The sequence below is a fragment of the Cervus canadensis genome, chromosome X (genome assembly GCF_019320065.1).
Source record: "Cervus canadensis isolate Bull #8, Minnesota chromosome X, ASM1932006v1, whole genome shotgun sequence".
NCBI lineage: Eukaryota > Metazoa > Chordata > Mammalia > Artiodactyla > Cervidae > Cervus > Cervus canadensis.
In genome coordinates, this window is record NC_057419.1 from 54,564,518 (window position 1) to 54,591,403 (window position 26,886).

The window sequence follows — 26,886 nt, forward strand, 5'->3', positions numbered from 1 at the left end:
GGGTGGGAGAGCTGTATAGAAGCACAGTCTTTGAATGCTATAGAAGCTGGATTGTATTAATTCAAACTAGATTGTTATAAAGTTAGAATGTTAGCTGTAATCCTCAGGGTAACCATTTTTGAAAACTAAAAAGCATAAAAAAGGAACTGAGTGAGTCAATTTGGTATACTACCCCAAAATATCAATTAAACATAAAAGAAAGCAGTAACTTAGGAAATGAGGAACAAAAAAATATAAAGACATATTGAAACAAATAACAAAATAGCATAGGTAAGTCCTTCCATACCAGAAATCACTTTAATTGTAAATGGTTTAAACTCACTCTTCAGGACTTCTCTGGTGGCACACTGGGTAGGAATCTGCCTGCCAATGCAGGGGACACAGGTTTGATCCCTGGTCTGGAAAGATTCCACATGCTGCAGAGTGGCTAAGATCATGCACCACAGACCGTGCACTGCAACTACTGAGCCTGCAAGTCACAGCTATTGAGCCTGCATGCTGCAACTACTGAAGCCCACATGCCTAGAGCCCATGATCTGCAACAAAATAAGCCACCACAATGAGAAGCCCACACACCACAACGAAGAGTAGCCTCCCACTCACTGCAACTGGAAAAAGCCCACACAAAGCAACAAAGACCCACTGCAGCCAATAAATAAATAAAATTATAAAAAAATTCACCCTCCAAAAGGCAAAGAAAGATAGAATGGATCAAAAACAGGATTCAACTGTATACTACATATGAGAGATTCACATTAGGTCCAAAGAAACAACTAGGTTGAAAGTGAAAGGATGGAAAAAGGTATCCCATGCAAACAGGAACCAAAAAGAGAGCTAGGGGTAGCTATACTAATATCTGGCAAAATAGAATTTAAGTACAAAATTGTTACAGGAGATAAGGAAGGGTATTACATAGTAACAAAAAGGTCTTTCAACCAAGAACATATAAAGCAAATATTGACATACTTGAAAGGAGAAACAGTTCTATAATAATAGTTGGCAACTTCAATACCTTACTTTCAATAGTGAATAAGACATCCAGGTAGAAGATCAAAAAAGAAACGGAATACTTGAACAATACCATAAGCCAACTAGACCTAACCAACAAATAAATACAGAAAACTTTACCCCAAAACAGCAAAATATACATTTTCCTCAAGTATACATGGAATATTCTCCAGGATAGACCATAATTTAGCCTACAAGTCTCAATAATTTAAAAGAATGAAATCATATAAAGTATGTTCTCCAAAAACAATAGAATAAAACTAGGAATCAGTAACAGAACTGGAAGATTTATAAACTGGTGAAAATTAAACAATATACCCAAAAAAATCAATAGATCAGAGGAAAAAATCACAAGTTGATTTTTAAAAACTTTGAGAGGAAGGAAAACCAAAACACAACATACCAAAACTTACAGGATGCAGCAAAAGCAGTGCTCAGAGAGACATTTATGTGTGTAAATGCTTACAACATTAAAAAAGAAGAAAGATATCAAATCAGTAACCTAATTTTACAACTTAAGAAACTAGAAAAAGAACAAACTAAATCTGAAGCTAACAGAAGGAAGGAAATAATAAAGATCTGAGCAGAGATGACTGAAATAAAAAAAGAAAAATAGAATCAACAAAATCAAAACTTGGTTGCTTGAAAGATAATCAACAAAACATGCAAATATTTAGCTAGACTAACAAAGAAGAAGAAAGAGAAGACAACGATACTTGAAATGAGAAATGAAAGTGGGGACATTACTGCAAACTTTACAGAAATAAAAAGGATTATAAGAGAATACTATGAACAATTGTATGCTAACAAATTAGATATACTATACAAAATGACAAATTCCTAGAAGCACACAAATCACCTAAACTGACTGAAGAAGTGGAAAATCTGAACTCACATATATTAAGTACAGAGATTGAATCAGAAATCAAAAGGCTTCCAACAAAGTAAAGTTAAGGTTATTTGATGGTTTCACTGGTGGTTTCTCAGTTCAGTTCAGTTCAGTTCAGTCACTCAGTCCTGTCTGACTCTTTGCAACCCTATGGACTACAGCACACCAGGCTTCCCTGTCCATCACCAACTTCTGGAGCCTATTCAAACTCATGTCCATCGCATCAGTGATGCCATCCAACCATCTCATCCTCTGTCATCCCCTTCTCCTCCCGCCTTCAATCTTTCCCAGCATCAGGGTCTTTCCCAATGAGTTGGTTCTTGGCATCAGGTGGCCAAAGTATTGGAGTGTCAGCTTCAGCATCAGTCCTTCCAATGAATATTCAGGACTGATTTCCTTTAGAATTGACAGGTTGGATCTCCTTGCAGTCCAAGGGACTCTCAAGAGTCTTCTCTAACACCACAGTTCAAAAGCTTCAATTCTTCAGTGCTCAGCTTTCTTTATAGTCCATCTTTCACATCCATACATGACATTTAATGAAGAATTAACATCAACCCTTGTCAAACTCTTTCAAAAAACAGAAGAGGAGAGAACACATGCTAACTCATTCTAAGAGATCCTGATACCAAAGCCAGAAAAAGATACTACAGGAAAGGGAAACTACACATTAATATGCTTTATGAATACTGATGTAAAAATCCTCAACAAAATACTAGCAAACCAAATTCAGCAGCCTATTAAAATGATTACATGCTATGACCAAGGGGGATTTATCCCAGGAACACAAGAGTGGTTCAACATAAGAAAATCAATCAAACAACCTAAATGTCCATCAATAGACAAATGGATAAAGAAAATGTGATACACACACATACACATACAAATGAATGAATACTACTCAACCAAAAAAAGAAGGAAATCCTACCATGTGTGAACTGAAGAGCATTATGCTAAGTGAAATAAGTCATATAGAGAAAGGCAAATAATATATGATCTTGCTTATATGTGGAACCTGAAAAAGAAAGCCCAAAGTCATAGAAAAAGAGATCAGATTTGTGGTTACCAGCGGCAGCAGGTGAGGAGTAGGGGAATTGGATGAAGGTGGTCAAAGGCACAAATATTCAGTTATAAATAAATAATGTATAAAGTAACTAACTTCAGACCAAGGAAAATTAGCAGGGATGAAAAGGGATAGAAAAGATGGTAAACAAGACAAGAAAACATAGCAATCTTTAAATGTGGATGCACCTAACATCAGAGCTTCCAACTGTACAAAGCAAAAACTGATGGAACTAAAAGGGTAAACAGATAAATTCTCAATTATTCTTGGAGACTTCAACACATCTCTTTCAGAATCAAGAAAATAAGTAGATGAAAAATTAGCAAAGATATAGATTATCACTAATCAACATGATTAAACTGAAACTGATAGAATATTCAACCCAACAGTAGCAGAATACACATTCCTCTCAAGTTCACAACACAAAATTATCAAGATAGACTAAATCCCATGTGAAAAAACCAAATCTTAATAAATTTTAAGTGAAACCAAAAGCTGTTCTTTGAAAAGACCAAATTGATAAGATGACAGCAAGAATGACAATAAAAGATACAAATTACTAACATTAAGAATAAAAATGAAAAAAAATAACATCAAATTAAAAATATCACTAAAGGCCTTATGGACACTAAAAGGATAATAGAGGAAAACTACAAACAACTCTATGCTCATAAGTTCTACAACTTAGCTAAAATGGACCAATTCCTTGAATACCACAAACTATCAAAATTTACCCAAGACAAAATAGAAAATCTGAATAATTCTATATCTACCAAAGAAAATAAATCCATAGTTAAAACCTGAAAAGAAATTCCTAGGCCTGGGTGGTTTCACTCAAAAATTCTACTAAACGTTTTTTAAAACCCACTAATTCTATATTATCTCTTCTAGAAAATAGAGGAGGAACATTTCCCAACTCATTCTTTGAGGCCAGCACTGATTGCCCTGATACCAAAACTAAAATATAAGAAAAAAAATTATAGACCAATATCCCTCATGAACAAAGACACAAAAATCCTCAGTGATATACTAGTAAATCAAATCCAATAATATGTAAAAAGAATAATAGATCATTAGCAATTAAGGTCTATCTGTGATTTCAATTCTGTGATATTTGAAAATCAATCAATGTAACCTACGATAGTAACAGATTAAAGGAATAAAACAACATGATTATATACATTGGTGGAATAAAAACACAAAAATTCAACACCCATTCATTGAAAAAAAAACTCAGCAAAAAAGGAATGGAAGTGAACTTCCTTACCTTGATAACCTATACAGATAACATCATAATAGTGAAAAGATGACTTCTCCCTTAAATTGGAAACAAGGCAAGGGTGTAAGTTCACTCTCACCACATTGTGCTTGAAAATCTTAGCCAGAACAAAAAGGCAAGAAGGAAAACAAAGATTGGAAAGAAAGGAATAAAACTGTCCCTACTTGCACATGACATGATCACAATCATCTAGACAAAAAAATACAAAGAATATATCAAAAAAGAAGCTATGACAAACCTAGACAGCATATTAAAAAGCAGAGACATCACTTTGCCAACAAAGGTTTGAATAGTCAAAGCTATGGTTTTTCCAGTAGTCATGTATGGATGTGAGAGTTGGACCATTAAGAAGGCTGAGCACCAAAGAACTGATGCTTTCAAATTGTGCTGGAGAAGACTCTTGAGAGTCCCTTGGACTGCAAGGAGATCAAACCAGTCAATCCTAAAGGAAATCAACCCTGAATATTCACTGAAAGGGCTGATGCTGAAGCTGAAGTTCCAATACTTTAGACACTTGATGTGAAGAACCAACTCATTGGAAAATACCCTCATGCTGGGAAAGATTGAGGGCAGGAGAAGAAGGGGGTGACAGAGAATGAGATGGTTGGATGGCATCACCGATTCAATGGATATGAGTCTCAGCAAACTCCAGGAGATAGTGAAGGATGAGGAACCATTTTGAAATTTTTCAAAGAGTAAATATGGAGGAACATATCATGCACACAAATTAGAAGATTCAATATATCTAAGGTGACAATTCTCTTGCAGTTCTTGTGTAAAATGTTTCGGTGGTCCCTGAAAGAGTTAAACACAGAATTACCATAGGACTGAGTAATTCTACTCCTGGGTATATGTCCAAAAGAAATGAAAACATGTGTCCACACAGAAACATGCACACAAACATCTATAGCAGCGTTATTCATAACAGCCAAATGGTGGAAATAACCCAAATGCCTACCTAAAGATGAATGGATAAACAAACGTAGTATATATCCATACAATGAAATACTACTCAACCATAAAAAGGAACAAAACACTGATATGTCCTATAACTTGGATAAACCTTAAAAACATTATGGTAAGTGAAAGAAGCCAGACATAAAAGATCATATACTATATGATATATCCCTAATAGGCAAATCCACATGGACAGAAAGCAGATTAGTGGTTACCAGGGGATGAGATGAGTAGGGACATGGGACACAATTATTTAATGGATCCAGGGTATTTTTCTGAGGCCACGAAAATATATTGGAAACAGAGAGAGGCTGTGGTTGCACCACACTGTGAATGCACTAAATATCACTGAATTGTAAACTTTAAAATGTTTATAATTATATATTTTATGTTTAATTATATATATATATGTTTAGCTATATATTTCACCTTGATAAAAAATAAAGATCACAATTCTCTCTGAATTGATCTATATAGTTAACATAATTCCAACCAAAATCCTAGCAGAAATTGTTGTAGACTCAGACAAACTGACTCTTAAATTTTATGGAAAGACAAAATTGAAGATGTCGTATTACTTGATTTTAAGAATTACTATAGGGCTTCCCTGGTGGTCTAGTGGTTAAGAATCTGCCCACCAATGCAGGGGACACAGGTTCCACCCCTGGTCAGGGAAGATCCCACAGGCTGCGGAGCAACTAAGCCCAGGTGCCACAACTATTGAAGCCCGCGCTCCTAGAGCCAGTGCTTTGCAACAAGAGAAGCCACCTCAATGAGAAGCCAGCACACCACAATGAAGAATAGACCCAAATCTCCACAATTAGAGAAAGCCTGTATACAGCAACGAAGACCCAGTGCAGCCAAAAATAAATAAATCTTAAAAAAAAAAAGAATTACTATAAAGCTTCAGCAATCAAGACAGTGAGGTTTTAACAAAGGGATTGATAACAAAGATCAATGGAAAAGAACAAATCAGAGACAGAACCACACAAATATGGTCATTCCACTTTTGACAAAGGTACAAACGCAAGTCAATAGAAAAATAAAAAACAAAAATCATCTTTTCAAGAAATGGTGTTGAAACAAGTGGATATCCATATGCCAAAAAAAGGTTCACCTAACCTAAACGTCATACGTTATGTGAAAATTTAGTCAAAATGGAACACAGAAATGCAAAACCTAAAACCATACAGTTGTTAGGTTAAAAAAGGAGAAAACTGCAACCTGAGTTTATAGAAAGAGTTGTTAAATAAAAGCATAAGCCATGAAAGATAAAACTGATAAACTAGACTTTTTAGAATGTGAATGTGTCTAAGAAAGTCATAAGAGAATGAAATACAAGCCACAGAGTGGGAGAAAATATTTGCAAATCACATACCTGACGACTTGAATCCAGACTATATAAAGAACTTTCAAAGCTCAACAGTTAAACAACCTAATTTTTTAAAAGGCAGTAGTTGTTCCAAGTGTCTGTTTAAAGACATTTCAAAAAAGAGTATATGAGTAGCAAATAAATGCATGAAAAGATGTTCAACATAATCAGCCATTAGATGAGCGACAAAATGAGATATCACCACACACTTATTAGGATGACTAAAATAAGTGTACTAACAATACTGAGTGCTGATGAGTATGCGGAACAACTGGAACTCTCACATATTGCTGGTGGGGATGTAAAATGGCACAATCACTGGAAAACAGTTTGGCAGTTTCCAATAAAGTTAAAGCATCTATTGCCCACACTGTTCAGGAATCCCATTGCTGGGTATTTACCCTAGGGAAACATGTTCACACAAAAGCCTGCAACAAATGTTTACAGCAGCCCAATTCATAATTACCCAAAGCTGTAAACAATCCAGTGTCCTTCAATGGGTAAACTGATAAAGAAACTGTGGTAGAGGAATTTCCCTGGCAGTCCAGTGGTTAGGACTCTGTGCTTCCACTGCAGGGGGCAGGGGTTTGATCCCTGGTCAAGGAACTAAGATCCTGCATGCCACATGGCTCACCCAAAATAACAAAATGAAACTGTGGTAGAGCCATACAAATCTTCAATAAAAAAAGAACAAGCTATCAATATGCGACAACATGGATGAATCTTAAAGGCATTATGCTAAGTAAAAAAGGTCAGTCTCAAAATATTACATACTATATAATTCCTTTATATGACATTCTGGCAAAGGCAAAATCACAGTGATGGAGAACAGTGGTTGCCAGGAGTTAGGGGTAGAGAGAGGGCATGACTACTAAGGGATAACATAAGGGACTTTGGAGGGGTTATGTTCTACTCATTGTGGTAGTAGTGGTGATCGTGGTGGTTACAAGAATCTAAGCATGTGTATATCAACAAAGCCAATTTTACTTAAATGCTAATTTAAAAAGTAAAATTTAAAGAATATTTTATCAAAAGGGAACACAGACTGAAAATACATGAACAGAGCTTTCAACTCAAGATGTTGTACAAAGTACATTAAGAAAAAGGAATAAAATAAAACCAGAAATTGTGTGTGAAGTTGCTTCAGTCATGTCCAACTCTTTGCTATCCTATGGGCTGTAGCCTGACAGGCTCCACTGTCCATGGGATTCTCCAAGCAAGAATACTAGAGTGGGTTGCCATGCCCTCCTCCAGGGAATCTTCCTGACCCAGGGACTGAACCTGGGTCTCTTTTGTCTCTTGCATTGGCAGGTGGGTTCTTTACTACTAGCACCACCTGGGAAGCCCCAAATATAGCTAATTTTAAGACAGAAATATCATTTCTAAATCATTCTATTAATGTAAATCACTATTAGCAAATTAAGAGAAAAACTATGTGTTTATATGAAAAGATGTCCCCCCAAATCTGATAAAACCTAATTCCACTCCAGATTTTAAAACAAACAAAAACCTCTCAAACTGTAGAGACTCCCCTGAACTTCATGACAGTAGTCTACCAGAGACCTACAGAGCCCTATATATTGATTGGACAAACACTGGCAACATTACCTGTAAAGTCAGAAACAACATAAGGATGTCCCCACCACCTGTAATAAAACTAGAAAAATCTAGAGGTATGAATACCAGAAAGAAAGGACGTGTTATGGGATAACTGTGTCCTCCCTCCAAAATTCATATGTTGAATTCCTAACTCCTAGTACTTCAGAGTATGACTGTATTTGGAGATAAAGCTTCGAAAGAGATAATTAGATTAAAATGAGGCCACTACGGTGGGCCCTTACCCAATCTGACTGGTCCTTTTTAAGAAGAGATTGGGATATACAGAGGGACAACATGAGCCCGTATGCACAGGGGATGACCACGTGAAAATGTAGCAAGAGGGAGATCATCTGCAAGCCAAGGTGAGTCCTCAGGAGAAAGCAACTCTGCTAATAATTTGATCTTGGACTTCTAGCCTCTAGAACTGTGAAAAAGAATAATTTCTATTGTTCTGTGGGCTTCCCTGGTAGCTCAGCTGGTAAAGAATCCACCTGTAATGCAGGAGACCGTGGTTCGATTCTTGGGTCAGGAAGATCTCCTGGAGAAGGGATAGGCTACCTACTCCAGTATTCTTGGGCTTCCTTGTTGGCTCAGATGGTAAAGAATCCACCTGCAATGTGGGAGACCTAGGTTCAATCCCTGGGTTGGGAAGATTTCCTGGAGAAGGGAATGGCTACCCAGTCCAGTATTCTTGCCTGGAGAATTCCATGGAGAGAGGAGCCTGACAGGCTACAGTCCATGGGACTGCAAAGATTTGGACATGAGTGAGCGATTTTCACTTCACTTCAAGCGATCCAGTCTGTGGTATTTTGTTATGACAGCCCTAGCAAACTAAGATAGAGGACATAGATCACCTACTTCAAGAGCCCAAGACAATTACCTGAAAAACTAACAGAACTAACAAGAGGAATAGTAAGGCAACACAGGAACAATATAGAAAAATCAACTATTTTCCTGCATACTAGCAAGAGCCAATTGGAAAATATGATAGATAAAAAGTGCCATTTTCAATGGGAACCAAACTATAAAATAAAATACAAAGTAATAAACTGAAGAAGAGATATACAAGAAAGCCTGAATAGAGACAGACCATGTTTGAAGACAAAAGGACAAGATGGCCTGTTTTGTGACTATTCAAAGGTAAATGGCAGAATGACAGCAATGTCATCCAGAAGTTGCACTGGTTCAAAAGCAATTTTCCCTGGCATGTTGTTTTTAACCAATCAGTGGTAAGTATTCTCACATTTCAGAGAAAACCTATATATGAAGATCTACATGTAAAAGCTAAAAATCCTGCAATAGTGCCTCCTATCAGGAAGGGCAAATGGTGGCTTTGTTTTCTGCAAAATTAAGCTCCAGTGGGCGAGGAGGATGGTGGAAAGTGCACATGAAGAAGTTGTGAAGACACTTCTCCCTGTGTCTAAAAACAACAACAAAGACTGCTGATGACTAGGCTCTAGATCAGATTTTAATTTAATAAAGTTGCTATTTATCTTGAGCAAATACCCTCAAGAACCTACTTCTAAAAGAAGCCCAGGCAGAGTTTTAAGGCTACAAAGGATCCACTGATTACCCAGTACAATACTGGGTGCAAATGCAAATGGGCTCAAACTGGGCAAGGATTACTTAAGGTAATCTTATTAAGGTTAGTTCCCCTAACCCTAACTTATTAAGGTTACTTTCCCTAACCCTAATCCTATAGGTCAATGTGATTGCTAAAGGTAGATTGAGTAGCTAGGGAAACTTGGCAACAAATTAAGACCAATCACAGTTCAACACAGAAATAAATAATGGACTTGCTGAACATCCTTGTTCTCCAAAGCAAGTTCTGCAGAGGGGATTTGCCCTACCAGACACAAGGCCTGTAGTAACTAACCTATGAGGTAGTGCCACAGGAATGGACAAATCGGTTTTATGGAACAGAGTATTATTAATAATATCTAACACATAGCACTTATTATGTGCTAGGCAATGTTCTAATTGCTTTATGTATAATTCATTTATTCCTCACAACAATCTAAGAGGTAAGTACTATTATCACAGAGAAGTTAATTAGCTTGCCCAAAGTAATATAGCTATTTAGGAATAGAGCAGAAAAGCAAATTCAGGGAATTCCTTGGAGTCCAGTGGTTAGGACTCTGTGCTTTTACTGATGAGGGTATGGGTTCAATCCCTGCAGGGAACTAGGATCCCACAAGCCACTCAGCACCCCATCCCCTAAGGAAAAAAAGAAAGAAATCCACACATATAAGGAAATTTAGTTTAAGACAGAAGAAGAGCTTCAAATTAGGGGATAATTGATGAACAAGTCAATAAATGGTATTGGGGCAAATGACTATCCATGTGGAAAATAATAAATTAGATTCTTACCTCTCACAATTCATAAAACTTAATTCCAGAAAAAGACTAAAATTTTAACTTCTATATATTTTTTAGGTGAAAATATAAGAAATTTTCTTACCAAAACACAAAATAAAAATAGTTAATTAAGACGACTATGTAAAAACTGAAATCTACTACACACTAAGATACCATAAGTAAAATTAAAATACAAGCAACAGACTAAAAGAAAATATTTTTCAACATTTGCAGAATATATAAAAAACACTTCAACAAATTGAGAATATATAAAGAATTCTTATAAATCAATAAGAAAAACTAACATTCTAAAAATAAGTGAATAACTGAATAATTAATTCACAGGAAAGGAATAAGGAGAAGTCAATAAAGATATAAAAAAACTGTGACACCAGTTTTTGCCATCAGAATGGCAAAAATTAAAAAGGCTGATAACATCCACTGTTAGTAAGGCTGTAGGGAAACAGGTATTTCTCATACACTGCTCATATACTGACACTTGTGGAGGGAATTCAGCACCATTAACATTTATTTTGTATATACCTTTCAACTCAGCAGGTCTAGCTACCTTAGAGAAATGCTAACTGGCACATGAAAACAAAAGGTTATTTACAAGAATTTTCATAACACTAAAAATTAGAAACAACCTAAATGTTAACCTGTAGGGGACAGGTAAACATATGATGGTACACCTATGCTTCAGACTACTATGCAGCAGGTAGATCTCAATGCATTGATGAAGTAAACCTCTACGTACTGATGTTGAAAGAAATCCAAGCAAGTTGTAGAACCACATACACACAAAACAAAACTATACCTCTATTTACGTCTACAAATGGGCATAAACACAAAAAATTAAAAGGTATACTTCAAACTGATAATAAAGGTTACCTTTGGATAACTTCCTCAGAGAGGGAAGAATGTTAGTCAAAGGGAATTTTTGCTTTCTCTGTCCTAATTTTGGTCAACGAGGATTACTTTTTAAAATAATGTTAAAACGAAAACCTACAACTCAGTTGCACTATAAAAAAAAGTGCTTTATACACTGCATACTCAATACATTTTAGTTTAAAAAAGGAGTCATCTATTAAATGTGAAAAACCCACTAAAAAGTCATCATGTACCTTTGCAAGAGATGAACTGAACAACACATAACACAAATGATACAGGTAATGGAAGTAAAGGGGCTTCCCTTGTGGCTCAGTGATAAAGAATCCATCTGCCAATGTAAGAGATAACGGATTCGATCCCTGGATCAGGAAAAGTCTGCTGGAAAAGGAAATGGAAACCCACTCCAGTATTCTTGCCTGGGAAATCCCATAGACAGGGAAGCCTGGCAGGCTACAGTCCATGGGGCTGCAAAGAGTTGGACATGACTGAGCAACTAAACAATAACAAACAGAAGTATAATAGGCAAGAGGGAAAAAAGAGTCACCTGCACTGACAACTGGACAATGCTAAAAATGGATAATAGCTACTATTTAAAAAATTTATTTATTTAAATTTGGCTGCACTGGATCTTTATTGTGGCAGGCAAGCTCTAGCTCCCTGACCAGGGATTGAACTCAGGCCCCCTGCATTGGGAGCATGGAGCCTTAACCACTGAACCACCAGGGAAGCCCCTATAATAGCTATCATTTTTTGAGGGCCTCCCATAAGCAAGACACTGTGCCAGGTAGTCTGTACATCAACTTGTGAGATACTCCCATTTTACAGATTAAAAAAATACAGCACAGAGAAATTGAGTATCAGGCTTATGGCCAGGCCTTTGCTCACTACAGACTGTCCTGGACTGGATTTGGGATTGAGATTGGGGCTAGGGGGAGCCCTCCTGGCCTTGACTCCAGTGCTCAGCTGCCCTTACTATACTCTGCATCCTTGAAGCATGCTCCCAAGCTGTCCTGTTCATCAAGACTGGCGTTCTCCTCCTCCTCCTCGCTTTCAGTTTTCCAGTAGGCTGGCCGCTTGATGGGCCGCTTCCCTGGGGTGCGCTGGGAAGCAGGACTGCTAGACACTGTGCCCAGCCCACTGCTGGAGCTCGTGCTGCTTCGGTCCTGCCCCCCGGTCCACCAGGCCTGCAGGCTGGAGGTAGCTGGTGAGGATGATGAGGACTGCAGGTTGGCCATGCACAGCATGCCCTGGATAGCCTCCTGAGTGCTGGGAGAGGCAGGAGCCTCGCTGTAAGGGACAGAGGAGAAATGCTGAAGGAGTTTCTCTACTTGTCAGAGCAAACTAGTCACCAGAATAGTCAGGGAGGAGGGACAAGAGCTGCCTGGGTCAAGGTGGGAACAAGCAGGAGAGAATCATCCCAAATGAAAAACTAGAAAGCAAACTAAAGATCAAAATAGTATCAAAGACTATTTCCATAAAAAGGCCAGTCCTTCTTGACTGAAGTCTCTCCATAGACAGCAGCCAAGGTGGCAAGAACAAGGGTGCACCTCCCTTCCTATTCACATATGCCGCATTCTTTCTTTTTTTTTAAAGAAAAAAAAAACGAGATCCAGAAAAGGCCCAGCTCTCCTTCCATGCCTCTTCTGACTTCCAAAGAACCCCAAACTCATTGCCCTTGAAGGCTGTACATCCTTTCTAAATCAGATCTTAAATATCTTGGGACACATTTCATGTCTACTTTATTCTTTCAGCCCAAATGCCCTAGATAATTCTTTGTCCCTTTAAATAACTCAATTAATATCTACTGATTGGCTGACCTAGCCAAAGGTGGCAGGTGGGGGTGTGTGTTGTCTGATCACCTAGAAAGGGGAGAACAAAGCCAGTACTCACGTGAGGGCAGCATAGTCAGGTCCCCCCACCTGCCTGCTGGCCTTGAGCAGATCAAGAATTCCACCGGCTCCACTCCCATTTCCAAGCTTGCCTTCGACCCCTTCTACAAGGTCCTCATCTGTTGTATAGTCCTCCTGTTGGAGAAAAAGGATATCACCTCAGCTGCCCAGGCCCTAATATACAGTGGACACTAATATATTCTGAGCACCAAGTATCTACCAAGTACTAAGCAGAATATTTGTTTTTTCATCTTAGTCTCTGAAGCATCTTTGTGAGGCAAGTACTAACTCCCATTTTACAGATAAGGAAACTAAGGTTCAGTGAAGTTAAATATGTATGTAAAGTCACAATTGGATATTCCAAACCAGATACTCTTTCTACTACATCACACTGCCTTTTATTCTACTTTATATTAAAGATTTTTTAAATATTTCAACTAAAGTATAATCTTCCATTTATATGTTCAGGAGCACTTAGCACACAATCTTTCACTTTATAAATATTTTAGGAACTGAATGCATAGGATGTCTCCCCCAACCTCAACTAAAATGACAAACCATATTCTGGTTTTGTAACCAGAACAAGCAGAAGATAAGAAACAGGGAAGGCTCCTACCTCAATGTCAAACTCAACTTCTCCTGGTTCACGAACTCGATTGGGGTCAGAGCAAGGCTTCGCACGAGGCAGCTTTCGGGGAAATTCTAGAAAGCAATAGAATGTACTTACCATGAAGCTAAGGTTAGCATCTGAGCCAAATACCCAGGAGAAAGAGAATAAAACTATTATAATTTTCCTGAAAGTAATGACCACAGATAAGTAATTTAAAGAGGTTAGGAATTAGTTTATAAATTAATCTCCAGAGCAAAGAAAGCCTACAGAGCTGGTAAATCCGAAAGCCAACAAGCTCAGGCCTAAGGTCTTGAGTCTACTGAAGGGACCAAAACCAAACTGAAATGGGCAGGGCAAGAAAGAAAAAGAACAAGTACACACTTGGTCTTATTATCAGGGTCGCCTTCTCCTTTCCCAGTCTCTCATCAATCTGCAGTTCATCATCTGAATCCAAGTCCAGTTCATCCTCCATCACCTGTTCTGACACCAGCCTAGCCTTGTCTGCCTTCTTTGCGATCTTCGCTCGCCGAGACTTGGATAAGCTCTTCACCCTCTTGGTACTGGAGAGAGAGTGAAGGAGAACATAAAAACAGTCTCACACAAAGGCAATTCTCTCCAAATTGATCTATAGCGTCAATGCAATCCTATCTAATCCATCTAGTTTTGTGGAGATTAATAAACTGATACTAAAATGTATATGAGCATACAAAGGATATGTACATGGCCAAAACAATTTCAAAAAAGAACAAAGTTGGAGGACTTATACTACTCAACTTCAAAATTTACTATAAAGCTACAGTAATCAAGGTAGTATGATATTGACTTAAGGATAAGAATGAATGGAACAGAACTGTGAATCTAGGCCTAAATCCTTAAATTTACAGTCAACTGATTTCTGACAAAGGTGCTTAGGCAATTCAGTGGAGAAAGAATAGTCTTTTTAACAAATGATGCTGAAATAAGTGGATATCACATGCAAAAAAATGAATGTGAACTCTTACCTTATATCACACACAAAAATTAACTAAAAATGGATCATATATCTAAATGTAAAAGCTAAAACTATAAAACTTCTAGAAGAAAATGTAGGAAAATATCTTGTGGCCTGGGATTAGGTAAAATTCAAAACATTTGTGCTTCAAAAGATACCATAAGAAAAAGAAAAGATCAGCCACAGACTGGGAGAAAATATTTGTAAATTATTTATCTAGAAAAGGATGTGTATCCAGAATATTTAGATAACTCTTAGAACACAACAAAGACAAACAAAACGAATTAGAAAGTAAGCAAAAGATCTGAACAGACATTTCTCTAAAGTTGATACATAAATGTCCAATAATCACACCAAAAGATGCTCAACATCATTAGTCGTTAGGGAAATGCAAATTAAAACCTCAATAAAATACCACTTTACATCCATCAGAATGGCTATAATAAAAAAGATGGGCAATAACAAGCATTAGCCAATATATGGAAAAACTCGTAATTGCTGGTGAGGGTGTAAAATGGTAGATACTTTGGGATAAATTTTGGCAGTTACTTAAAAAGCTAAACAGAGTTACCAAATGACCCTAAATTTTATTCCTAAGTGAGAAACAAAAACATGTCCACACAAAAACTAGCAAACAAATGCTCAAAAGCACCATTATTCATAACAGTCAAAAAGTATAACCAATCCAAATGACCATCAACTAGAGAACCGATAAAGTAAATGTGGTAGATTCACACAGTGAAATACTATTTAGCAATAAAAAGGAATCAATTAATGATACATTCTACCTCATGGATGAACTTTAGAAACATGTTAAGTGAAAGAAGCGAGACACAAGAGACTACATTTACATAGGAACTAAATGACTTCTATTTATATGAAGTATCTAAAAAGGCAAATTCATAGTGATAGAAAGAAGATTAGTGGTTGCCTGGCTCTGGGGAAGAAAACCAGGACTGAATGTAAGTGGATATGAGTGATCTATTTGATGTGATAGAAATGTTTCAAAATTGGACTGTGGTGACAGTTGCATATTCTTTAAGTTTACTAAGAGTCATTTAATTATACACTTAAAAAAGGTTAGTTGTATGATATGTAAATTATATCTCAAAAAACGTGTTAAAATATATAAAGCAGAAAGAACTCAAAAGTAGCTTAAATCTTAATAATTCTACCAAACATGGTAAACAATGTTAACCAGTACAAACTGCTCAAATAAGCCTTACAAGTCAAGAGAAACAAGTTTTTGCTAAGTGAGTATACATTCAACAAATAGTCATTTGGTGAACTGGCTTTTAGTGAATTAGCTGTTTTCTACCTCAAAGGGTTGCTGGGAGGATTAATGAGCTAATGTAGAGACTGACATATAACAAGTGGCCCAATGGTAGCTAATCTTTTAGTTCTCTGGGTCTCACTTTCCCACATTAGTAAAATAGGGATAACAACACTTACCCCTAATGGTTGTTGTAAGGCCTAAATAATATATGTAGATTGCTAACATAGAGTCTGACACAGAGCAGGTGCTCAATAAATGGTAGCTATTCAACCTTGATCTTTTATTAACTTCTAATTATGAAAAATGTCAAACATATACAAAATATTAAAAACTCCCATGTATCTAGGACCCAGTTAAGTTTCAGTAATTATCAACATACAGCCAATCTTGTTTCATTTGCACCTCAGCCCCCACAAAACATGGCACTATTCTGGAGAAAAGATCAGACATAATAAGTATCATATCGTCTGTAAATATTACTGTACCTTGACTCCCTAGGTTCACTTAGCAGCAGCCTCTAGTAGGTGGAAGGAAGTACTAGAAGCAGCACAAGGAAGACTGATGAGGAAAGGGAAAACGTCTCATGTCCTTAATAACCATTACAGGCTGGAACCTCAGGACTTTCAACTTTCTCTTCCCCAGCAGACCAACCATAGGTTCTAGACAAAGGCAATGCTCAGTCTATCTTATTCTTCAGTAACTACATTTTCAAATCACAAAGATAGTTCTGTTGCTTTCAGAATCTGCCCTGCCTTCACACCACTTTTCCTGTATTTCCCAGCCAGGTAGACTTACTATACTCACCCTTGAGATCTGAAAACAATCGTTTCCTACAAAAAGGCTGTAAGGTATCCTTTTCCCTTGTGTTCCTACACTGTTCATACTCTATACTTAGCTCTTGACTGCTCCTGTCTGGTGTTCTGAGTGTCCAGAAAATAACTTTTACCATCTTCCTCTGCCTCCCTACATGTTTGAGGATTTCTGACAACCTAGTTAGCTTCTGGCCATACCCACAACTATCATCATCATCACCACCACTGTCATCTTTCATTTTCAACTTCATTATTACATTTATAAAATCAACCATTTATTAAACATTTACTATGTGCCAGGACCTGCAATAAGCACTTTACATATATTACTTCATTTAGTCCTCCAACAACCCTAAGATAAGTTTTATCTATAGAACAGATAAAATGAAGATAGAGAGATGCAGATATGTTAATTAGCTTGCCATAGGGAATATGTGTCAGAGCTGGAATTCAAATTTGGAATTGTCTGATTCCCAAGCCCAAGCTTTTTGTCAAGATGTGCTTTTATTCTTTTAGAAAACAGTCTGCTAAAAATTATTCTGAGAAAACTAATATATACTCACTGTACAAAATTCAAATACTTGAAGTGAAAATTTCCTCTCTTGCCTCCCCTATCCTACTTTCCAGAGATAACTTACTGTTACAAGTTTGGTGTGACAAGCGTAAAATATGTAACAAATATTGATATATTTATTTGTGTGAATGTGTATAAACATCTCTGGAAGGAAAGCACTGACACTGGTGTTCCATGTATGCAGAGGAAAACTGGAGAACAGAGAAGGGTGGGAGCAAAATTTTTTCCTATGTATTCTTTCACACTTTTTGAATTTTAAACTGCATAAATTTTAAACCTCTTCTAAAAAGTTAAATTAAAAATAAAGGCAAGGGACATCCTGGTTGCCCAGTGGTTAACAATCCACCTTGCAATGCAGGGAATTCAATCCCTGATCAGAAACTAAGATTCTACATGCCACAAAGCCACTAAGACCACATGCCACAACTACTGAGCCCATGCGCTCTGGAGCCTGTGTGTCTCAACAGCACACATGCTGCAACTAAGATCCAATACAGCCAAATAAATAGATTTAGCCAATATAGCCAAATGTAAAAGACTGTATGTTACTTTTTTACACACACACATATGCATACATGCCTTTTAAAAAAATTAAAATGAACTATTCCCATATATTATCTTACAACCTGATTTTTTCACTTAAAATGTATCTTGGAAATCTTTTCACATCAATAGATACTAAACTCATTCTTTTTAAGTTACACAGTATTCTATTCCATAGATGTACCATAATTTATCCAACCCTTATTAATGAACGCTTCCAACTATTTACTATTACAATGATATAGTGAACACTGAATATTTCTCTTTACACAGCCGGCAAACATTTCTGCAAAATAAGTTCCTAAAAATTGAATTGCAAAAGGTATATAAAAAACTAATGCTCTTAACCAGTATATTATATTATTTTTTATTCCTGCCAACAGTTCTGATCTACTGACTTGATGAAATTTCTAGAACTTATATAAGATTTTTCTCAGAATTGCCAATTAGTTCCAGACCTCTCCTCTTACCCACTCCCAACACTACCATGGTGGTCTGTACTAAGCAATGTTTTCTGATAATATCTGGGTATTTCCCAAAGTACAGTCCCTCCCTCACCCAAGTCCCAGCCCCAGGTCCCAATTCCATGCCTTGTCTTAATGGCATATTGCTACCGAAAATCCCAGCATCTCTGCTTCTTCTTCCCACCTCACCTGCCATTAGACATCAATAGGGCCAGCGGGCCCTCATTCCCATCAAGGTCCAAGTCTGGTGAGTCATCATCTGAGTCATTCAAGCAGGTGCCAGTGATGTTGAACTGCAGGAGGAGGAGGCTCAGTTGTCACCTGTCTGGAACTCCCATGTGAATCAGAATAACCAGTTCCCTCTGGTTTTACTGGTGGAGTTCACTATCAAAACCACCTGAACCAAGGTCTTCAACTATGCTGTCCCCCCACCCCCAACCCAAATGGTCACAAGAGCAGAAGGTTGAGAATGTATGGCTGGCTCAGGGGAAACCTATCAATCTTGCAAAACATGTTCCCTAGGAGGGTGGAGCATCTTCACATGACCATGGAGGGTACCACAATCTTTAAGCAAGGTGGGGCCCTGGAGGAGGACTTATCTAAAAAATCTGTTCAAGACTCCAACCTGCCACTCATATACCATGTACTCAAGTATCATTCTTATCCTAGTATTTCAAGATCAGCTCAAATGTCATGTTTTCTGAGAAGAGCTCCTGACCATCATCCCTACCCAGATACAATCATCCCCTCCCCTGTGTCTCAGGGTCCCACACTCACCCTTAATTGTGGCATCCACATCTCATTGCACTCATTTCTTTTTATGCCTATCTTTCTCACTAGCCTGTTGGCCTCTTGAGGGTTGTCTGCAGCAGCTATCACAGTGCCCAGCATAGACAAGGTCTCAATAAATGCCTGTTAAGTGAGTGGGACTGGTAGCCAAACACCAGGGGCCCTAAGGGAGGTGGGAGGACAGGAGAGCCTTTCCTTTTGATACTCTGCTCTTCCAAGGGACCCAAAAGGGTTGGGCTGAACCCATTGGCCAGCACCCACCTTTGCTTTCTGGGAAGAGCCTGTCTTCAGTGCCTGATGATTGTATGTATCCATGAGATTATAGCTCAATTGGCCAGCAGGCCCCAAGGCTGAGCTCTCCTTGCCCTTTCGCTCTGCCTTCTTGAAGAATTCCTTGGGCTTCAGGCCTTTCTTCTTTGAACCACTTTTGGAGGGCAGTGACAGCCTGGACATGGATACTGAAGTGGAATGGGCTGGCCTGGTTAAGGGAATGGAGCCGGCTGGGAAGATCCTCTGCAGCCCAAAGATATTGCTCGTCTTCCCAACGTTCTGTTGGAAGATATCCTACAAGAGTGTTAGGACATGAGGGGTTAGAGCTTACTCAAGGGTTCTCTCTATACTAAGAGCAGAGGTCTGTTCATGGCACTGGTGGTACTGCCATGAAGGGGCTTAAAGATGCTCCACATAGGTACTTATGCACACCCTAGTTTTTGCACAATAAGTCATCAAGAATTTACCGGGTGGCATTTCTTTACCCAGCCATTGACGAGTAAGAAGACGAGCAGAGAAAAAGCCCAGCACTACTATCAAAATTGGAGAGAAAAGACTCCAAGAGCAGCTGACATGAGACAGAAAATAATTGAGTACTAAAATGTGTGGTTCCAACTCTAAGGACTACAGGATTTAAGAGAAGAGTGCTTCTAGTTCTAAATCTGCTACTCATTAGCTCTGTGACCAAGGGTAAGTTCTCTGATCACTCTGGGGATCTGTTTGCTCAGCTGTAAATTTAAAGGAGCAGACTGGAAAAGATGGTTTTCAAAGATGTTCTGTGGCTTCTTTGAACTTCTTGGGAAGAGCCCTGGGGATTGGAGGTAGGTGGAAGGCAAATAAGAGAAGCAAGTGGGGTTCTAAGCCTCCCACCTTCGTAACTGCTACTTATTCATAGTAGTTATGCTTCAATTGGTTGCATATATTGAGCTTCCACATAAGATTTCATTTGAAAAAAAGGATTTCACTTCTTCAAAACATTTGAAATTCAGTGAAAAAAATATGATCCACCTCTAAGTCCTCTTCCAACCAGCCCAAAGTTCTGTGTATACAAAACTTATATAGCCAGAGAAAAGACAGGCATTTTAACTAAACCCTGATGGATTCTGACAGATGGAAGTGGAAGAAAATGAGGTAGGAGGCGGGCAATGTAAGCCATGGTGTAATGGTGCAGGCAGTGAAACATGCTGCAAGAGGTGAGGCTAGAAGTCCAACTTCCCAGTAGTGCACTCTGACCACCCTTTAGCATGTTTAGTGTCTATATTCTGGGTGCTAAATGGAACCTTACAGCTTCTGAGCTAAAGGAAAGTTGAAACTTCAAGTCCAATTCTCCTCTGGTGCCTCTGCTACTTCACCAGCCCACACTGAGTTCTCTCTTCACTGCAAAGTCTAGTAACAACAATGGCTCACATTTATTGAGTACTTACTCTGCCAGGCACTGTGCGAGGGGCTCTACATACATTAGCTCTTAATTATAACAAAACTCTGAAAAGGTGGTATTATCCCCACTTTACAGATAAGGATACTGAGGCCCTGAACGGCTAGCAAGTGACAGAGCAGGAACCAGAACCCAAGTTTCTCTGAGTCTCTTACCACTACACCTCACTGCCTCGTGGTATATGCCACCTGTTGAAACATGGCTTTGTAATCATCTTCAACCCGGGAGAACTGTCATTTTGTAGAATGCAGAGACTGAGTCAAAATATTAATAACAACAACTACTACTATGACCTCCACCACCCACAACCACATGGCCCACCATCAGAATTTACTGAGCACCCACTATCTGCCCAGTCTTATACTTTGTGCTCAACCTATATTACCTTATTCAACCCTCTTAACAATCCCTCAGTAGTTATTAGCTATAGCCACTTTAGAGATGAGGAAACTGAGGCTCAGGCAGGTTAACTTTGCCCAGGGTACTCTACTAGATTGTGAGTTCTTCGTGGGCAGGCACTGTAGTTATTTATGTGTCCTAAGCACCTAGCCCAACATGTGGCATACTTGAGGCACATGATAATTATTTGAATGAATGAATAGGGTCCTTGGTGGGGTCTTCTCAATCCTTCCCCTGAGCTCCCACGCCAGCTGCAAAAGCCTGACCTGCCACTTGAGTCTTAAGCCCTTTCCAAACGCCTTCCCTGTTCCCATGCTCCTTACTTCCACCAGGCGGATCTCCCTAGCCAGATCTTTAATGAGCTGAACAGTCCGCACTGTCTCTGGGATTTCATCCTCGTGGTCTGGCAGAGCCTGTCAAACAAAAGGCATGAGAAATAGATCCACACATAAGAAACAACTGATTTTCAACAGTTACCAAGGCAATTCAATGGAGAAAGGGTAGTCTCTTTAACAAATGGTACTTAGATTGATCAGATATCCACATGCAAGAAAAGACCTTCATTCTATATTTTGCATCAGATATACACAGACTCAAAATGGATTATAGAATTAAATGCCGTAACTAAAACTATAAACCTTTTAGAAGGAAAGAGAGGAGAAAATCTTTGTGACCTTAGGTCAGGCAAAGATTTCTTAGGACATAAAAAGTTATGAATCATAAAAGAAAAACTGATAAATTAGACTTATTAAAAAAACACTGTTAAGGCAAACCACTGACTGGGAGGAAATATTTACAAAACATAAAGGACAGTGTCAAGAGATGTGAGGAACTTAGTTGTGGGCTTGAACCATACCCCTCAGAAAGTCAAGAACCTCAGGAAGAACCCAGCCTCTTCACTTGTGAGCACAGAACTCAGTGCTGAGCAGCTACAGGCCCACAGCTAGCCCAACAGCAACCCAGGGAGGGACCTGTTGGTTATCTCTTTTTCAATTCATTAATGATTTTATTTACATCTTTATGCAGACAGACCTCTCAAGTTTTTCCTCTGTGATTTCTTCTACCAGTTTTGACGTGAATTCTGTATCCAGAGAGTACTGATAAAAATTCCTCAGCATTTCTTCCTTGCTTCCCATGGTTTAACTCTTTTAATCATCTGGAATTTATTTTGGTGGCTGGGCAGCAATGCGGACTGAGAACCCATGTGACCCACCTGGATAACCCTGACAGCTCCCTCCTCCCAGCCCAGGGGCTCTGGAAAGGTGAAGGAGCAAGTGTTTCTCATGGAAGTCATTTGCACTTCACAAAAGTTTTCTTCCATGAGTGTGGGCTCTTCAGTTCTATGTCCTCCTCTCTTCCAGCTCCCTCTGGTCACACTGTCTGGGGCCATTCTTTGGTCCTTGAGGCCATCCTGGCCCAGGACATGAGTGCTTAGGACCTACCCACCTCCCTCCCTTAAAGGTGTTCCTGAGACAGAGTCAATCAGAAGTTCACTTCATAGAAGGGTCTGGTGGGATGCACAGTCAGAAATGAAACCCAAGGCAGCCACATCTGAGGGATGTGGCAAAACAGAATCGAAGGCTAAAGTCCAGGTGCAGGTGAGTCCATGGAGCAAGAGAAGGCCCAAAACATGAAGTCCAAGAGTATTTGAGGGGAAGGTTGTCAACAGGAAAAGGGGAAATTGAGCAAATTAAGCCTTCAGTGGCTGAAAAGTCTCCTTATACTACTGTATGCAGGGGAAGGAATCTACAAGAATATCAAAAGTATAAAAGAATATATTGATATTTCCTTTTTTGCATTTCTTAAAATTGTTTTTTTTTTTTAAGTAAATCCAACATTTTGAGTAGGTAATCCATTCACATAGCTCAAACAATAGAAAAAGATATATATTGAAAAGACTTTGTCTCTGCCATCAACCCCTCTAGCCCACCCCAACAGGTAATCACTTTTATTACTTTCTTCTGAATCCCTCCAGATTGTGTTTTCAGGCAAATACAAGCACATACAAATATAGTTCTTGTCCCCTCCCCCCCTTTACACATAAGGCAGCCAGCACACTATACACACAGTTAGACACCTTTACATGATAAATTCTAGAGGTCTTCCCAAATCAGTACATAGACAGCTTCCTTAATTTCTTTTATAGTTGTTTAGTATTCAATTGGATAGATGGATATTGGTATATTCCTAAAAAGCCATTTTGGCAGCATGCATCAAGAGTCTTACATTTTTCATATACTTTGATTTAACAACTGCTCTTCTAGGAATCTATCCTGAAGAAACAATCAAGAGATGAAGGACAAAGACTAATGCAAATAGATATTTACTGCACGATTTTTTAGAACTATCCCCCAAATAAATAAATAAAAAGGAAGCAACAATAAACAAGTGGTTAGGTAAGGATGTTGCATCCCGACAAAAGAATATCACGTAACTATCAATGTTTCTGGAGAACTTGGTGACACAGAAAAATTAAGATAAACCAATCAATTCAGATACAAAATTATATGTACAGGGTGATAGCAATCATGCTTTAAAAATGCATATTACAAAAAAACAAAATATATCCACATGTTAATTCCCTCTGTGAGTGTTAAAATTATAGGTGAAGTTTTTCTTTCTTAATACTCTTCTGTCCTCCACTCTAATGCCAGGAGCCCACAAACCTCCCTGGTATCTTCTACCTCCCCAGAAGATCTTCCCAAAGCCAGTCCCTACTGACAGTAGACCTCTAAAGTAGATAGAGAAATAAGTATATTTACTTCTTTCTTTGTCCAGGCTCTAAAGGCCAAGTTCAGGGCTTTACCACCATGGACCAGGTAGGAGGCAGGGTGTCTCCTGTTTTCTCGCAAACCTACAGGGGGAAAGAGGAAGGTAGAGTGTCAAAGAAACCATGCAGGGAGGTGAAGGACTTTTTACTTTTTTCAGGCAACCAGAGAAAATGTTCAAGGTTCTGAGCACAACTCCAGATCTCAGTTCTTATAATGGTGTTCATTTTTTGAGTACCTTGACATCTACTATCTTACTGAATCCTAAACCCAACCCTGTAAGCCAGATATCATCTTCATTTTATAGTTCAGAAAATAAGGCCCAGAGAGGCAAAGAATACAAAGGCCACACCTGGTAAGGGACAAAGCCAAGACTGAAACCACGTCTGTCAGAATCTGACACCTGTCTTCTTTCTACACTACTCTGCTTCTTGGGTTTCAAAATATGAACACTCAAGAGGACCATGATTGCCACCTACACAGATCTGAAGAGCCATTAATGCCTTGTTCTGAGTTACTCCAGGAGAAGATTATAACAAACATCCAAATTTAGGCTCAATAACGAGTTTTCTACTGAACTAAGCTGTTCAGAACAGATAATAAGCAGTTAGTCATCTAGCCCCTGAATGAACACTTACATGACAGTCTATCTAGGTGGCAGAATAAGGGCTTGAAGTATTGCATAAGAGACTATACTCATTGGCCTCTGAGGTTCTTTGTAACTCTTTCTGGCCAAGTCACTTGGGAAATCTCAGGTCTGAGTAAGGGAGCCACTCTATTTCAGAGCAAACCAGGAAAGAAGAAACCCAGTAGGCTGGCTTCTACTTGGGCTGATACCCAAGACCAAACCAATGAAGTCAGTGTAGGACTGGGCCTTGTCCCCAGGAGAGGGATATCCAGAGAACTCTGACACTATTCAGATTGAGTTTCTTATTTTAAGAATAGGAATAATTTTACTGTGATCCAATTTTCTCAGCTCCTTTTACTAAATAAGATGTTTAAAATCCATGCCTTACCCTACATTATACTTAGTAAAAAAAAAAAAAGCCAATTTCAAAAGATCACAACATTTAGTTCCATTTTTATAACATTCTTGAAATGACAAAATTAGAGAGATGAAAAACAGATCAGTGGTTTCCTAAAGTTATGGATAGTTCAAGGGGAAAGAGTGGGTGAGATTATAAAGGGGTAGCATTACAGAGATTTTTGTGGTGATGGAAAAGTACTGTATCTTGATTGAGGTGTTGGTTATGAGAACAGGGCAAAAAGGGCAGTTGGCAAAGGGCTCCATACCTCGAAAGATGTCCAGAATGTGCTTTCCCACATACCAACAGATGGTCTCAAAATTGGGGAACTTGAAGAGGTCTGCTGTGCTCAACCGCTTCTCAATCTCGTAGGCTCTGGAGGAAGTAGTTACAACAATAACAATGATGTTTACTGTTTACTGGGCATCTACTATGTATCAGGTATTGTTCTGGATGCTTTGTATCCATTATCTCTAATCCTCACAACTATCCTTTAAGGCTTTATTTTGTGGAATTTGCGCTCAAAGATTATGTGACTTGATAGTCACATAACTGCTAAGTGAGGAAGAGGTATTCATCCTCCACTGAACATCAACAGGAACCAGTATCCATTCCTTTATGATCATCTCGCCTCCTTCTATGCTGTACTCCTCACTATAGGGGAGAACTCAAGGACTCTAGCAGATGGAAATGGCCAACTTGGGATCACCAGAGCTTCAGGACTCACTTGAGCTGCATTTCAATATTAAGGCTGTGTAAGAAGTTCCCTCCAAAGGCGAGGCAGTCCACGGGGGTCAGCACAGCATGAATCCATCCTGCAGTGTAACAAGGCAAAAATCATAGCTGGCAAAGGGCCTTTCTTCCTTTGGACATCTACACTGCCCACTCAGCTCAAACACAATACCTTAGAGCATCCAGTCTGGCAGTAACTCAGAATATTCTAGGTTCTTTCACATTCCCAACACCCATCCTGGCCAAGTCTGCCATCATTATAACCCTGTACTGGACCAACCTATAGGGTTAATAAACTCCTTCTACATCCTCCTCTCTATACTTCAAAATCTCTTTGGTGCCTCACCTATCCTCTCTCTTATCACTAAGAAAGGCATCATCTCCTTGCTATGACTACCTCTTCGAACTCTGCCCTAAGTAAAACAAAAAGCTTTTGTGTTAGACCTGGGTTCAAATCCTGCCATTTTCTAGCTAAATATCCACTTCACAGGTTGATTGTGAAGAATGTACCTAGCTGAAACTAAATTATTTTCCTTGCCCTTGACCTTATACTGCCTTCTAGGACCTCCTGATTTTCCTTCTTAAATCTCTCTCATATTCATCTCCTCTTCTTCATCCATCCATCCTACTAATGGTTTGGTTCAGATCCCTCATCATTTCTTACTTATGCTACTTATAACAGCCTCCAAACTGTCTCCTCTAATACCTTGGTTCTTTAAGGGGTAATACAGGGAATCCTGGGGCTCCTAGAGCCTCTTTCAGAGCATATGCAAGGTCAAAACTATGTTCATAATAATACTAAGATGTTATTTGTCTTTTTTAACTCTCATTCTCTCATAGGTATACAGTGGAGTTTTTCAAAGGCTATAGGACATGATATCATAACATGCAGAGGC

The 26,886-nt window shown here is 38.7% G+C and overlaps 1 protein-coding gene across 7 annotated transcripts in view; it reads right to left on the reverse strand.

Annotated features, from left to right (window-relative positions):
• PHF8 (PHD finger protein 8) overlaps positions 1 to 26,886 on the reverse strand; it is a 101,487-nt gene that overhangs the window by 21,959 nt on the left and 52,642 nt on the right. For 6 of the 7 annotated variants that reach the window (XM_043458492.1, XM_043458490.1, XM_043458487.1 and 3 more), the window contains exons 9-18: positions 25,986 to 26,073; positions 25,527 to 25,633; positions 24,228 to 24,319; positions 21,789 to 21,878; positions 19,623 to 19,925; positions 18,762 to 18,865; positions 14,294 to 14,472; positions 13,919 to 14,004; positions 13,304 to 13,437; positions 12,387 to 12,700 (exon numbers count right to left, since the gene is read on the reverse strand). In XM_043458492.1, coding sequence (XP_043314427.1) covers positions 12,387 to 12,700; positions 13,304 to 13,437; positions 13,919 to 14,004; positions 14,294 to 14,472; positions 18,762 to 18,865; positions 19,623 to 19,925; positions 21,789 to 21,878; positions 24,228 to 24,319; positions 25,527 to 25,633; positions 25,986 to 26,073 — 1,497 coding nt within the window. The remainder of the gene's footprint in view (positions 1 to 12,386; positions 12,701 to 13,303; positions 13,438 to 13,918; positions 14,005 to 14,293; positions 14,473 to 18,761; positions 18,866 to 19,622; positions 19,926 to 21,788; positions 21,879 to 24,227; positions 24,320 to 25,526; positions 25,634 to 25,985; positions 26,074 to 26,886) is intronic. The other variant, XM_043458493.1, reaches the window with a different exon arrangement.